The sequence below is a fragment of the Gekko japonicus genome, unplaced genomic scaffold (genome assembly GCF_001447785.1).
Source record: "Gekko japonicus isolate JY-2015 unplaced genomic scaffold, Gekko_japonicus_V1.1 scaffold1186, whole genome shotgun sequence".
NCBI classification, from domain to species: Eukaryota; Metazoa; Chordata; class Lepidosauria; order Squamata; family Gekkonidae; genus Gekko; species Gekko japonicus.
The window spans coordinates 165986-182004 of NW_015164221.1; the positions used below are offsets into that span (position 1 = coordinate 165986).

Sequence of the window (16019 nt, forward strand, 5' to 3'; positions counted from 1 at the left end):
GACCTTCCCCTGATATGCAAAGTCTTTCATGTATCCTGTTAGTTGTGAATTTTAGCTTCAACTGTTTTAATCTGTTTTATCTCTATTGCACTTTGTGCCTTGTAAGCCGCCCTGAGCCTGCGCGCAGGGAGGGCAAGGTATAAATGAAATAAATAAATAAACAAAAAGGAGGCCAGTGCAAGTTGTCCTGCCCCATCGAATGGAATGTAGCCACATAAAGTGGCCCTGCAAGGCTCAGTAAACCTCCTACCTTTGGTGTTTGCTGTCATGGATTGTATCTAGTACTCCACAATATAGGTCAGAAGCTGTGCTAGGGCACAAAATATATGTTCCTTAATCCTAAACAGCCCTAGCTAAAGTTTCTCTGTGTGGTCAGCACTCCCTCCTGTGGTGACTGCTATGATGCACTCTTTCTGTGTGTATATTAATGATCAGCCCCCATGGCTGTTTTGTTTTGAGTTTTGTAGTCACTGCCCACCATCATCAGTTTTGGTTCACCTCCTTGTTGGTGATTCCTCGTTCCTCTTATGACTGTAGAACATCATTTCCATGTACATGCCATGTATACATTGTATGCCACTTATATGCAAATGTTGCAAAAGTAATGTTGGAAAAATGTGTTTATGTTTAGAAAAACGTGCTCATTTTAACAGGAAATATTTAGCGTAAAGAGAAAGAAACTGGTACAAGGTCATCCTCATTCTTCATCGGGAAGAAATGAAATTAAAACAGGTATTCTGGAATCAAGCCATTCAGCTTTCAAAATCTGATCCCATCTCTACTTTATATGGAGATTTTTGTTGGACCAATGTATGCTTATTTATACTTTGTTTATATCCCACTTTTGTCCCCAGGGAGAGTCTATCTAGACCCTTTGTGACAAACAGGTTAAGTTCCGCTTGTCTCTAAGAGCAACCAATTAGAGCTGATGGAATGTTAAAGAGACAGTTGAAAAACAGCAGTCAAAAATGCAGTCAGGAGTTGAGAGGGAAAAGAGTATATCTGACAGAGTGAAGCTGTGGCAAAGCACAGTTTAAAGCTAAATGGAAAGAAAAGTCAATTTGTAACAAATGATCCCAAATGCTGGAATAGAGAAACAGTTCAAAAGTTAAAGAGAAATGAAACACTGTAACCTCTACCTTACTTTCTTCAGAGTATGTTCAAACCACAAATAAAAATTAACTCCTTGTTTGTTTATCCCTCTGGGCTGGTTGCCTCAGGGAAAGAACCATACATACACACACCAGTGAAGATCTTGGTCTGTATAGGTTTTAAGGTATGGATAAATGGTGGCAGTGTGTCAATGGAACAGTGTATGAGCCCCCAACCCCAATAATTCTGTGAAGTGTTTGAGTGAGGGTCTGTTATTAAAGGAGGCTTGGCTACCCTGTCTGAAGATGTCTTTGTGAGTGAGAGAGAAGACCTGAGAGGTGAAATAGTCATCATGACTCTCTTGAGATTTTAAAAGAGGCAAGAAGGGTAGCGACATGTGATGGCTTGACCTACTTGTAACCCTTAGCCAGAGAGAGAGAGATTGTGGAGGGTGATAGGTACTCTGTGTGAATGGAAAAGGGGCGTCACACCTTGTTATTTATTACCAGGCTTCATAGCCACCACTGAAACATCCAGATATCAACACAGAAAGCAGTTATGTTGTGGAAACTGTACAGCGATGCTCAGGGGTTGTTTCATAGAAAAAGAGCTAGGGGAACTCATTAGCATAACTCATTAACATATGCCACACCCCCTGACATCAGGGGCTCGGCGGTGGACCTGCAAGGCCGGCAGGAGTGCGAGGAAGCCCCGCCAAGGGCCTCCCTGGCCCCAGGCAGGCAGGGGTGGGGAGAGGCGGGGAGGAAGCAACTTACCCTCCCTCTTCTCCTGCCTCCTCCTGGCTGAATGAGGGCCGGAAGCGGAGCAGCCAGAAGCAGGGGGCGGGGCTTCTTTGTGTGCCCCCCCCCACCTCACCCGGGGAAACTGCGATCCCCCGCAATCCCCCCCCCCGAATCGACCTCTGGCGATGCTCAGCTCACAAACACAAATTTACACAGTGATCCTTGCTTCAACAATTTCAATTATATTATGTGTTTGGATCGAGTACTAATGGCACCGACTGGTTAGTTCCAGTAATATCACATTCATCCTCCACCTAACCATGCTATAGTGACGTCCCTCCCAAATGGCATAAGTGCCCTGAATAGATCATTGCATCCAACATATTCTCACATCTTTTTGTTAACTCTTGCATTTGCTTGCTAATATGCTGCTATCCATTGATCTTACCGGTCACCTGATCCAATCTCAGCTCTGCATCTGCACCTTGGCTCTTAACAGCTGCCCCCACCCTCTTTTTTCTTGTAAGTAACCCCTGAGGGGATTTTATTCCATTTGTCTGAAGAAGTGTGCTATGTACACGAAAGCTTACACTTTGAATAAAACTTTGTTGGTCATAAAGATGCTGCTGGGCTCAAACGTGGCTCTGCTGCTTCGGACCAACATGGCTACCCCACCTGAATAATTGATCATTGTTGTGAAAAAATTGTGTGTGGCTGCACGTGTCTGTGAAAGTGTGTTTACCCGTGCCACCCACACTCTCCCCTCAGTTCGTGTGTCTCCTGAGTGTTGCCTCCTTACCAAAGGCAGAGGTGTAAGCTTGGAAATCACTAAGGCGCTGGCAGAGACATTCAAAGGTCTCTTCTTAAAATAAAACTTATCTTTATTATAGGAAAACGTTCAGAGATTTACCTGGCAAGATGACCAGCAAGACGCTATGCCAGCCTGCCAACACAGTAGAATCCTATTTCCTAAATATTGATAGAACACACAGAAAAATAAACATGCAAGCAAAGTTTCCCCCACCCCAAGGCATGCAGAGAACGAGAGGCCTCTCGGGTTGACTCCAAATTCTCAGGAGGCTAAGCCCCTCCTGATCTTTCAGAAGCCAACGAAATTCTGTAGGACTTCACCAGTATTTATACCAAATGATCAAAGGAGTTCCTTTGATGATCATATCACAGTTGTAAATTAACACTTAGAAGTTGAAATTGTCGTGCAGGAAATTGCGTCCTTGGTCTTACACAACAAAAGTTCACATTCCACAGGATCAATACAGTGTCATTGTTTTCTCCTGGTGTTTCCCAATTATGGGAAATAAACTGTCCTTTTGGTGCTATCGCTGAGATGAAAGCGGGGTGTGTGTGAACTCTGTATCCCAGGAAGTTAGTTTGCAGGATTGAAGTCTGCCAACTTCCCAAATGGCCACACATTTTATTGCCTAGGAAATTGGGGGTCTCATCCCTGGGGAAACATTCATTGATTCAAATCCTGGGATTGGAATGTTTTGAACTTTTGCCGGGGTGACTGATAAAGAGATTTGTCTAGAACAAAGGGCTTGGAACAGGCCAGGCCTCCTTGCTGTTCTGCTAGCAAAGAAACAGAGACAGATATATGGATTTCATAAACTATTTGGTTCATTTTAAACCCAAACCTTCCATATTTCTAAAATTTCTTACCACAATCATCTTACACTGTTAAGGCAAGTGCAGTACACCTAAACACTTTGAAAGACACAGGTCTCTTGATAAGTAGGTTTTGGGACTGTTTCGAAGCACACCTGTGTAAGACAGTTTTATTCCAGAGGATATTTGGTGAGGGGCAAACTGTTTGGACAAAGTTGCCTGCATTTTCAACTCTGTGTAGGGGTTTTCAACTCTATGTTTTCATTATGTATCAGTTTAATTGTGTGCTGGGCACTTGTGATGTTTGTCTCTTGGCAACTTTCACTGAAGAAGAAGAGTTGGTTTTTATACCATGCTTTTCTCTACCTTAATGAGTCTCCCAGTGGCCTGAGAGGTAGGTGGGGCTCAGAGAGTTCTTTTTTTAAATTAAGTTTATTTAATACATTTTACATACATAAAACTCCCCCCAAAAAGGAAAAGGAAAATAATTAAAACATTCTGGGGTGTGGAGTAAACTTTAACAGTAAAACTCATAAAAACAGAGACTTATATAATCAAGGATAGATCAGTTCTAAAACAAAGAATACTAGATGTTGAACGACAGATGGATGTGAGCAGGATTAGGAGCCCTGTATTTGATGTAAGTACACTTAACAAGATAACTTTGAGATCTTATATCAAATATTTAGATATCTGCAATCATAGAAGAATTTTTACCCTATTAAGATACAATGCCTTACCCTCAGCCATAATGGAGGCCAGATATACTAGATCACTGAGGAACAGTTGTATATGTGGGATGGGAACTGACGAAACATTGGAACATGTAATTTTCGATTGTATTATATATCAAAATATTAGGGAAGTTTTGATCAAGCCTATAGTTAACTCCTTTCCAGTTCGTAATAGAAGGATACTTTTGTCAATTATGCTGGCAGGGGATAACCAAAAGCTGACTTGGATGGTTGCCAAATTTGGCTGGTTGGCATACCAAACTAGGAAAGAAATAAAGTACAGATAGGCCTAAATCTAATTTCTGATCCTAATATTTATTTTATCATGTCTGTATTTTAAAATATTTAGATTCCTATTTTTAATTTTAGATGCCATTATATTTTATAATTTTATTGCTCCCTTATCTGTACTTATTTGTCTTCTATTATACTGGTCTATGACCGAAATAAAGAACTTTGAACTATAATCAAGGAAAGTATCAACAGGAAATTACAGCAGGGAAGATCAACATTACATCTCAGGTTTAATCTCAGGCTCACCATCCCAAATTCATATGCAGACCAAGGGGAGAAAGAGGAAAAGGCAGAGAGCACACCTTCCCAAAACCACTTCACGGATAAAAATGACAGGAAAAACCAATGACTCTACAAGAAAAACTTACTAGAACATCCCCTACCACAGTGCCCTCATTACAGGGGGAGGCTGACAGAGTTCTGAGAGAACTGTGACTGACCCAAGGTCACCCAGCAGGCTACATGTGGAGGAGCGGGAAATCAAACCCGGTTCTCCAGATTAGAGTCTGCCGCTCTTAACCACTACACCACAATGCTTCATTTGCTGCCTTGAGTCTGAAGAAAAGGCAGGATGCAACTATTTAAAAGAAACAAAGAAAACAGACATTATACAAAAAGTTCTTCTTGCAAAAGGAAAGAGAGACAATCCAAACATCTCATTTGATCAGACAGCTTTTAAAAATAAGGTTAAGGTAGCAAATCTGTCTTGACCTTTACGGAGAGCAAAATTTGCCAAGGAAAACCATGGTGTTGGTAGGGTTGTGCTGGATACAGAAGAGAAACGGGTGATCGGCCACAAATTGTTCATAATGCACCGAAGATCTGTTGGAAACCACAGCGCCTGTGGCAGCGGCTGCTTCAGTGCCCACTTCATTCACTTCCACATAGGCTTTGTGGATCACTTCGGACAAGTAGAGTTGGTTTGAGGGAGACATCCCAGAGAGGTTGGCTGTTCTGCTAAACGCATCAACCATCCCCAGCCTTTCCAAAGCCAACTTGAGGTCAAAGCCCTTCTCGAGCTTGAACCGGGGTAGACACACCTCCACGTGGTGCTCCTCCATGTTTTCAGAGGCAGTCCAGCGGGCTAAATTCTCACTGCTCATGGCTTGTTCAACCTGAATGGTTAGAGAGAACTCACAGTCAGTGGGGGAACAGATCATCACATCAGCCAAACTCAAAAGAAAAGTATAATCTAAAACAAAAACAAAAAACCCTGAGGTCTTCTGGATCTTTGCAATGCCTGTGCTTCCCCACTGCTATAAAACACTTATGACAGGAACTCTGTTCCTCACTTCAAGGGGTGCCACATATTTCCCCATGACAATTATTTTGCTTCTTTTTCCCCCTGTTCACTGTATTGCTCGGTCTTGTAGAGCTGTTTAGTATACAAACTGCTTTGCCACTGCAAACATACTTCAGAGATAGCTACTTCCAATGCTCCCTCTAAGCTGTGGAGTCTTGTGAGCAAAAAATCTACTTTGTGGGTAGATTAGTAGTAGGCACGTAGATGAACAAAACCTATTGAGGCAGACTCAGCATGGGTTCTGTAAGGGAAGATCTTGTCTCACTAACCTGTTAGTGTTCTTTGAGGGGGTGAACAAACTTGTGGACAAGGGGGATCCAATAGATATTGTTTACCTTGACTTCCAGAAAGCTTTTGATAAAGTTCCTCATCAAAGACTCCTAAGTAAGCTCAAAAATCATGGGATAGAAGGACAAGTCCTTTTATGGATCAAAAACTGGCTAATTCATAGAAAACAGACAGGGAGTATAAATGGGCAATTTTCTCAGTGGAAGGTGGTAAGCAGTGGGGTACCGCAGGGATTAGTACTTGGTCCACTGCTTTTTAACTTGTTCATTAATGATTTGGAGTTGGGAGTAAGCAGTGAAGTGGCTAAATTTGCGGATGATACGAAGTTGTTCAGGGTGGTGAAAACCAGTGAGGGTTGTGAGGCACTCCAAAGGGATCTGTCAAGGATGGGCAAGTGGGCATCAACATGGCAAATGGGGTTCAGTGTGGCCAGGTGCAAGGTGATGCACATTGGAGCCAAAAATCCTAAATATAAATACACGTTGATGGGGTCTGAACTGGCAGAGACTGAGCAAGAGAGAGATCTTGGAGTTGTAGTAGATAACTCACTGAAAATGTCGAGACAGTGTGTGACTGCAATAAAGAAGGCCAATGCTATGCTGGGGATTATTAGGAAGGGTATTGAAAACAGATCAGCCAATATAATAATGCCCCTATATAAATCAATGGTGCGACCTCATCTGGAATACTGTGTGCAATTCTGGTCACCACACCTTAAAAAGGATATTATAGCTTTGGAAAAAGTGCAGAAAAGGGCAACTCGAATGATAAAAGGGTTGGAACACTTTCCCTATGAGGAAAGGTTAAAGCGCTTAGGGCTCTTTAGCTTGGAGAAAAGACGACTGAGGGGTGACATGATCGAGGTTTATAAGATTATGCATGGGAAAGAGCAGGTAGAGAAAGAGGTACTTTTCTCCCTTTCTCACAATACAAGAACCCGTGGGCACTCCATGAAATTGCTGAGCGGTCGGGTTAGAACGGATAAAAGGAAGTACTTCTTCACCCAAAGAGTGATTAACACATGGAATTCACTGCCACAGGAAGTGGTGGCAGCTACAAGCATGGACGGCTTCAAAAGGGAATTAGATAAGCATATGGAGCAGAGGTCCATCAGTGGCTATTAGCCACAAGGTATAGCTAGGGGCTCTGGGGCAAGTGATGCTCTGTCTTCTTGGTGCTTGGGGGGGGTCAACAGTGGGAGGGCTTCTAATGTCCTGGCCCCACTGCTGGACCTCCTGATGGCACTGGTATTTCTGGCCACTGTGTGACACAGAGTGTTGGACTGGATGGGCCTTTGGCCTGATCCAACATTGGCGTCTCTTATGTTCTCTTAATTAATAACAGTACTATGTAAGACATTTTGTAACATGATCATTAGCAGAGATGAGAAATCCTGCCCTATGGTCTCATTAGCATTTTTGGCCATAATTTCCACCTCTGAGATGCTTGCCACAACTCAGCTTAGAGGGAACACTGGCTACTTCCCATTTGCCCTATTTTTTTCTGCATTTCATGCTGGGATCAGTGTTCCGTCTAAGCTGAGTTAGTGTGAGCTAGCTCACAGTTTTTTAGCCTCTCACTCACACATTTTTGTCTTCGCTCAGGAAGGACAGCTCCAGAGCAAACTGATTTATACAGCAGCCGAATCGCTCGCTCACAACTTTAATGCCAGTCGCTCACCAAGCAGAATTGTTGCTCACAGGACTCCATAGCGATCCCCTGGCACAGTCGATCCCAGCTGGGCTGCCCGGATGGCAGGAGAAGGCAGCAAGAGCTGTGCCTGCGGGGAGCTATTGGCTCCTAGCAGGTACAGTGACCCCAGCTGGGCTGCCGTCACCTGCTGCCCAGTTTAAACCCACCTCTCTGCTGTTTTCAGATCTACCCAAAATCATCAAATATATCCAGGATTTTCTGGGGATTTTAAAAAAAATTTTATTTCCCCAAGAAAACCTGGATACATTTGGGAAGCCGAAATATACCTGAAAAATAGCAACGAAGCATTTTGGGGGTATATTTTTGGCTTGGGTAGGTTCGAATGCACACCCCAGGAACTGATCTCTGCATTCTGGAGATCAGTGATCATTCAGGGAGATCTCGAGGCCCTGCCTCGAGGTTAGTAACCTAACTTTGAATGACTACTGGACCCATAACACCAAATGGCTGTCGGAGAAATGCTCCTAGAGCAGTAGGAGCATTCTCTGTGGTTTGGAGCCTATTTCTGCTATTTATTTCTTACCTTGGATTTGTGAATTGCCCAGTCCCTGCACACACAAGGCTCTCTAGGCAAGAAGCTTCATCAGTTCTTTAAAAGGAGCTGACCTTAACAGTAAGTAAAGGTAAAGGTTCCCTTGCTCGAAAGCCAGTCGAATCCGACTCTAGGGTTGCGGCGCTCATCTCCGTTTCAAAGCGGAAGAGCCAGCACTGTCCGAAGACGTTTCCGTGGTCATGTGGCTGGCATGACTAAACACCAAGGTGCACGGAACGCTGTTACCTTCCCACCGAAGTGGTACCTATTTATCTACTTGCAACTTCTTGCTTTCGAACTGCTAGGTTGGCAGGAGCTGGAACTAGAGATGGGAACTCACTCCATCATGCGGCACCCGGGTCTCGAACTGCTGAACTACTGACCTTCCACAGCCTGCAGTTCAGTGTCTTAACCACTTGAGCCACCGCAGCTCCTTGACCTTAACAGTAAGCACAAGTTAAACAGCTTGTGTCAGTGAACATGAAAACATAGACATGTCCCATTTGTCACATTCATCCCATTAACAAAGAATTATCTCTGCAACATGGAACAGGAATTGACCATCCTGTTGATATTAGTTTAAGGTCTCACTGATTTCATCTGACATAAATCCTTGATTTAATTGGACCCTATGTCAAGTGTAAAAAAAAAAAAACCAGGAAGGAAACAAATGGCCTTTTTAATGAAACAGCAGCTCCCTCTCGTGTCTATGATTGGGCACAGCATTTAATGCTTCCATCCTGCACAGGGTGAGGAGTTTAAATCCTGTTTACTTGAATAAGAGCCAACGCAGGCTGATGACAAGCAGCGTTTCAACTTAAGGAGAAATTCATTTGACTGAAACCAAAGAATGGTTTGATTTTTCCTGTCTTTGCATAGATGAGATAAAGTACATTTAAATTCAAGTAGAAAAGGTGGCAAATGGAAGTTTAGTTTAGGGTTGCAGGTGGTCCCCCCCCCCCGGCCACTAGTGGGAGGTGGGGGTCTGGCTTGGTAAAATCCTGGAGATTTGGGGGTGGTGTCTGAGCAGGGCAGAATTTGGGGAGGGGAAGGAACTCGGCAGGGATGTGATACTGCCAAACAGTTTGCCCTCCCAAGCTGCCATCGCCTCTGTTGTCTGGAGACTATACCTGCAGGCTGGCAACTCTAAACTAATGTAAACCAATCCTCTGGATTAACTTCATTCATGGCTTTTGTATTTCCAAAATACAGCTGTTCCAAAACACAGCCTCTGAACTCTGGCACCTACTTTACTGTCTTTCAGTTGCCATGCTAAAAAAATGTTCTTTCCAGCTTTTTTTTAATGCTCTGCTTCTGGTCTGAGGCCTGTTTTGTAGACAGTTTTATATCGTTTATGTCCCTGGGCTTGTTTTTAGATTGTTAACTTACTGTTTTAATTATAAGCCACCTTGAGTGGGAGCCTGTTCATGTTACCATTCTAAACTGGGTGTTATCAGCTGTCGGTCCAGTTCCGAGTAAAGTGATACAGGGATGGCGGTTTCATAAAGCAAACTTCATCCTGTTAATGAGCCACCTCTGAACTGCTGCACTTTCCCCCCCCTGCCCTTTTTCACCGCTTGATCTTCCTTGCCCTTTTTTTCCTCTGAACATTCTAAGTTGAGAGCCAATTTGGTGCAGTGGTTAGGAGCGCGGACCCTAATCCGGGAGAACCGGGTTTGATTCCCCACTCCTCCACATGCAGCTGCTGGCATGACCTTGGGTTAGTCCCAAGTTCTTTCAGAGCTGTTCTTTCAAGATCAGTTCTCGAAAGAGCTCTCTCAGCACCACCTACCTCACAGGGTGTCTGTTGTGGGGAGCGGAAGAGAAAGGAGATTGTAAGCTGCGCTGAGACTCCTTCAGGTAGTGAAGGGCGGGGTATGAACCCAATCTTCTCTTCTATAGTGCTAAACCAATATAGTCTCTCAATGGAGTCGTCCCAATGGTGCCGCCATAACAATGAAGTGTTATATTGGTTTAGCGCTATAGCGCTCAGTTTAGAACATTCAGGGGGGAAAGGGTGAGGAAGATCATGAGGCGAAAAAGGGCAGGAAAAAAGTGGCATTGTCGGAAATACTATGGGCATTTTAAACAGCACACCACAGCAATTCAGAAGCACAATAAAAAGGTGAAAGCAGAAGAAAGACGTTTCCTTGCCAATGGGACACTAGGGGCTTTGTATGAACAGGTAAACAACATTCGTTATCAGCCGGTTGCTAAAGTGGTTGTGTCTGAATTGACACGAAAAATCAATTAATGACCTGCTACTAAAATGGATCACGAAGGCTATCTGAAAGGGGCCCAGGACTCTGCTGAAATGGCATAGAAATCTCTTAAATAAATACTTCTTATAAGGTGCAAGTCTGTCCTGAATTTTTTCTTGCCACGTGAAGACTGAAACAAACTGCAGGTTGTATTTAATCCCCTCCCCTTACCAGAAACATCTTTTTCCTCTTCAAAAAGCTTTTCTCAAAAAAAGAAAACACCCAACTGCAGCAAGAACGATGTGTAACTCAAAAGCTCACACATAGCATTGTAACATTGCAACGTTTGAACATAGGAAGCTGTCTTATACTGAATCATACCATCAGTCCATCACAGTCAGTATTGTCTACTCAGACTGGCAGCAGCTCTCCAAGGTCTCATAAGAACATAAGAGATGCCAATGTTGGATCAGGCCAACGGCCCATCCAGACCAACACGCTGTATCACACAGTGGCCAGAAATACCAGGGGCCATCAGGAGGTCCAGCAGTGGGGCCAGGACATTAGAAGCCCTCCCACTGTTGACCCCCCCCAAGCACCAAGAAGACAGAGCATCACTTGCCCCAGAGTCCCTATCCTATACCTTGTGGCTAATAGCCACTGATGGACCTCTGCTCCATATGCTTATCTAATTCCCTTTTGAAGCCGTCCATGCTTGTAGCCTCCACCACCTCCTGTGGCAGTGAATTCCATGTGTTAATCACTCTTTGGGTGCGTTCAGACGAGGCCTTTCTGCCAGCATAAACTGCACCGGTTGGAACCGGTGCAGTTTATGCTGGCAGAAACACAATCACACTTACCTCCATTTTGCGGATCCCATCGTTGTATGCCCGGTCACACGCTGCGGGCGTCGGCGTTTTTTTTTTAAAAAAAACACAGTTTGAGCATGCGCACAGGCAGCCATTCACAGAATGGTGATCTTTGCGCATGCTCACCCCCCCCATTACATTTAAACTTTAAAGGTAAGGACTTACCTTTAAAGTTTAAAATCCAAACTGGCCTTCCTTAAGTCCCGGACTCCTCTGGATAGTTAAACTAAGGGCTTTTTTTTTTTAACAAACGCTCAGGGCAAAGCTTCGCCCAAGTGCATATCGCTCAGTTTAAAAAAAAATGGTGGGGGGAAAACGGAAGCCTCAGGCTTCCGACGGAAATGGCTAGGCACCGGTGGAGAGCGATCAGACGGCAAGGTACACCGTTTACAACCATTGCACTCAGGATGACACCACTTGGGACCTAGTGGCAGAGTGCAACGGTGTGAAGGGCTTTACACCGGTTACGGACAGGAGGCAGATGTTCCCCGTCTGAACGCCGGTGAGTACAACGATTGCAACCAGCACCTATACCGATGTAAAGCTCCCGTCTGAATGCACCCTTTGGGTGAAGAAGTACTTCCTTTTATCCATTCTAACCCGACCGCTCAGCAATTTCTCAGGCTGTCTTTCACATCACTTCCTACCTGATCCTTTTAATTGGAGATTGAACCCGTGATCTTCTGCATGCCAAGTAGATGCTCTACCACTGAGCCACAGCCCCTCCGTTGGTTGGTCATAATTTTATAAAATGTTCCATTTTTGTGGTTTATTTCCCAATGGACTACCATTACCTGCTTCAGACCGCCAATGTCATTAGGCAGCAGGATCATCATAGACAAGACTTCGCTGGAATATGGGAGACAAAGAATCTGTGCGTTCAGTCCTGCCGCGTGACCCAACTTAAATTTGCCTTTTTGATACATCATGGGCACAGGTTTACTTTCATTCTGTTTTCAAAGACAACACAAAAAGAAATACGAGTAAGTTCACATGCACTTGGGCTATGATTCCACATGTAAGCAAAATCCATTCCTTTTATAATGAAAGTTGTGGATTCTGAAGCATTGTTGTGTAACAATTTGCACAGCGCTTTGTAGCAGGTAGAGCAGGAGGAGGAGGAGGATATTGGATTTATACCCCGCCCTTTACTACCTGAAGGAGTCTCAGAGCAGCTTACAATCTCCTTTCCCTTCCCCTCCCCACAACAGACACCCTGTGTTCCCTCTAAGCTGAGTTAGTGTGAGGTAGCTCACAGGTTTTTTAGCCTCCAGACCACACATTTTTGTCTTCGCTCAGGAAGGATGGCTCCAGAGCAAACTAATTTATGCAGTAGCCAGATTGGTTGCTCACAGCTCTAATGGCCACTAGCTCACAAAGTAGAATTTTTGCTCACAAGACTCCACAGCTTAGAGGGAGCATTGGCTGTGAGGTAGGTGGGGCTGAGAGAGCTCTTTCAAGAACTGCTCTTGTGAGAACAACTCTGAAAGAACTTGTGACTGACCCAAGGTCACGCCAAGAGCTGCATGTGGAGGAGTGGGGAGTCAAAACCGGTTCTCCAGATTAGAGTCCATGCTCCTAACCACTACACCAAACTGGCTCTTGGTGGATGCCAGGAAAAGTGTCAGCGATCACCATGATCCCCTCAGGGACCACACTGGGGCCCCCTGCTGTAGAAGCCTGGAAAGGGGGAAATTACCAGGGAAACTACCAGGGCCAGGGCTTTTTCGGTGGCAGCCCCATCCTGGTGGAATGAGCTCCCAGAAGAGATCAGGGCCCTGCAGGACCTCTTGCAGTTCCGCAGTGCCTGCAAGACGGAGCTCTTCCGTCAGGCTTTCTCCTAGGGAGCCGCAAGACAGAGCTCTTCCGCCAGGCTTTCAGTTAAGGAGCCACCACCATTATAGAGCCCTGGCCCTTGGTTCTAACATCCAGCCGCAGGAAGATCTTTAGAGAGTACATTGAAATAAGCCATCCTGAGTAACTATCTTCTGCACTTTATGAAACTGTATTAATAATGGAATTGTTTTAATATGGTTTTATGTGGTTTTAACTGTGGTTTATGTACTGACAGTGAGCCGCCCTGAGCCTGCATTGCGGGGAGGGTGGGGTAGAAAATGCGATTAGTAAAATAAATAAATAATTATTTTGAAAAGCAGAATATTTGCAGAAAATGGAAACTTATGAGCCAGTTTCAGGATCCAGTGCAAGATTGCCTGTGGCAGACTAAATGAACAGCATGCAACCTGAATGGAGGATGGCAGGCGGGCAGAAAAAAGCTGTATGTAACAAAATAACAGGAGCTGCGGTGGCTCAAGTGGTTAAGACGCTGAACTGCAGGCTGTGGAAGGTCAGTAGTTCAGCAGTTCAAGACCCGGGTTGCCACATGACGGAGTGAGCTCCCGTCTCTAGTTCCAGCTCCTGCCAACCTAGCAGTTCGAAAGCAAGAAATTGCAAGTAGATACATAGGTACCACTTCAGTGGGAAGGTAACAGCGTTCCGTGCGCCTTGGTGTTTAGTCATGCCGGCCACATGGCCACAGAAATGTCTTCGGACAGCGCTGGCTCTTCGGCTTGGAAACGGAGATGAGCACCGCAACCCCAGAGTCGGACTCGACTGGCTTTCGAGCAAGGGGAACCTCTACCTTTACCTAACAAAATAACAATATTTTATACAACAAGAGCATCACAATAAATTGAGGTTTCTCCGAAAATACCTGTTTCAGACCTGTTTCCTATTTCTCCAGGAATCCCCCCCCCAAAAAAAAAAACAAGCTGGTAACCTTATCTCACAGCAGTCTTCATTTCCGATACAAAATTTTTGTAACCAAAACTTTTTTAATTTTTTCAATATAACTTACAGTCAGAAAATGGAGCAATAACAAGAAGGAAATTATAAATTTACAATAAACAAACCCTTACAATCGTAAACAGGTAGTTATTATAACCAAACTATAACAGTTCAATCAGTTTTCAAAATCTAAATGTAATATTAAAAGGGTAAAGGTTCCCTTGCTCGAAAGCCAGTCGAGTCCGACTCTAGGGTTGCGGTGCTCATCTCCGTTTCAAAGCCGAAGAGCCAGCGCTGTCCGAAGACGTTTCCGTGGTCATGTGGCCAGCATGACTAAACACCAAGGCGCACGGAACGCTGTTCCCTTCCCACTGAAGTGGTCCCTATTTATCTACTTGCAATTTCTTGCTTTGGAACTGCTAGGCTGGCAGGAGCTGGAACTAGAGACGGGAGCTCACTCCGTCATGCGGCACACTCGGGTCTCAAACTGCTGAACTACAGACCTTCCACAGACTGCAGTTCAGCGTCTTAACCACTTGAGCCACCGCAGCTCCTAAATGTAATATTAGTAAAAGGCAAAATGTAAATATTTGTCTGGTAACTTAAATAGTATACCAGCACTTGAAGAGGCATAATCAAAAAAGGGAAACCACCGTTCCAAAAAATTATTAAAGTTGAAGTTTGAGCAACCAATAACTGTGTGGCTATTTTATCTGCCACTGCCGTATCCCAGCATTCCAATCTCCATTGCTTCGTGGAAGGAATTCTAACTTGATTCCATACCTGGGCAATCAAACATTTAGCCGCGGATAGCAATATAGGAATTACATCTCTTTTAAGTGAAGCTAAAGATAAATTTGGCCAGTAATTCAATAAAACTGATACCGGTGTAAATGGAATGTTGTGATTCACAATCTTTGAAATTGCAGAAACAATATCAGACCAAAATTGTTTGATACCGGGACAGTCCCGCCAACAGTGAAGAAAAGAACCTATCAACCCACAACCTTTCCAACAATTCGGACTGGCCCTTAAATTTGCATAAAAACAAACGATGGGGTGTGAGATACCACCGAGAATATAATTTATAGGATTGTAAGTTTATCAATGGGTTATACAAATTTTATTGAAGCATTTTAAAACTTTACCAAAAAAAAAAAGAAGAAGAAGAGAGACAAAGAAGAAAGACAGAGGGGGAAAAAGAAAGAGAGATATAAATGAAAAGCTTTTGATTTTCTCCACAACAAATATTGGCATAATTACAGAATTCATTACTGTTCTATTTTTACCAGAATAAAACTTCTCATTTTTCTATAATCCTTTTCTCCCTCATGCCATTTTGTAATATACTAAAGCTACCTTAAAAGGTCTCATGTTCCTAAAAATGTATACAATACCTCATTCAGCATAAATTCTCTTTCTGTCGTAAGCTTTGGATCAAACTGGTGTTGCCAAGTAGCTTTAAAATAGGTGGCATTCGCCAGCACCAAGACAGATTCTGGTTCAAGAACACCTGGGGCAAAAAGTTCCTTGATTTTTCCTTTGAGAAGAAGAAAATGGAATTACTGTGGAGCAATTTTTAAAAAAAAATTATTTGAATTGTTTTTGCATGTACTTTTAAGTGTTGCCTATTTTTTGTTGTATCTCCACAATAGAAATAAAAAGGACAATGTGAAAAGTAAAACACATGAAAACAGAAAAGAAAAGCTACCTGTGATGCTTCTCTCCATCTCTGAAACTGCCTCTCAATCAAAACTCCCACCTGCAAAATGTCATACAGCTCTTAAAGGGACAGGAGCCCTGTCAGAAAAAGCCAAAGTAACCATCCTCGTTTCCCTAC

At 43.8% G+C, this 16019-nt stretch overlaps 1 protein-coding gene across 1 annotated transcript in view; it reads right to left on the reverse strand.

Annotated features, from left to right (window-relative positions):
- Nucleotides 1–4968: 4968 nt before the first annotated feature.
- The window catches only part of LOC107108133 (leukocyte elastase inhibitor-like), a 36031-nt gene continuing 24980 nt past the window's right edge, over nt 4969–16019 (reverse strand). The window contains exons 6-8 of the mRNA XM_015408533.1: nt 15577–15719; nt 12187–12342; nt 4969–5601 (exon numbers count right to left, since the gene is read on the reverse strand). Of these exons, the coding sequence (XP_015264019.1) occupies nt 5200–5601; nt 12187–12342; nt 15577–15719 (701 nt within the window). The 3' untranslated portion in view covers nt 4969–5199. The remainder of the gene's footprint in view (nt 5602–12186; nt 12343–15576; nt 15720–16019) is intronic.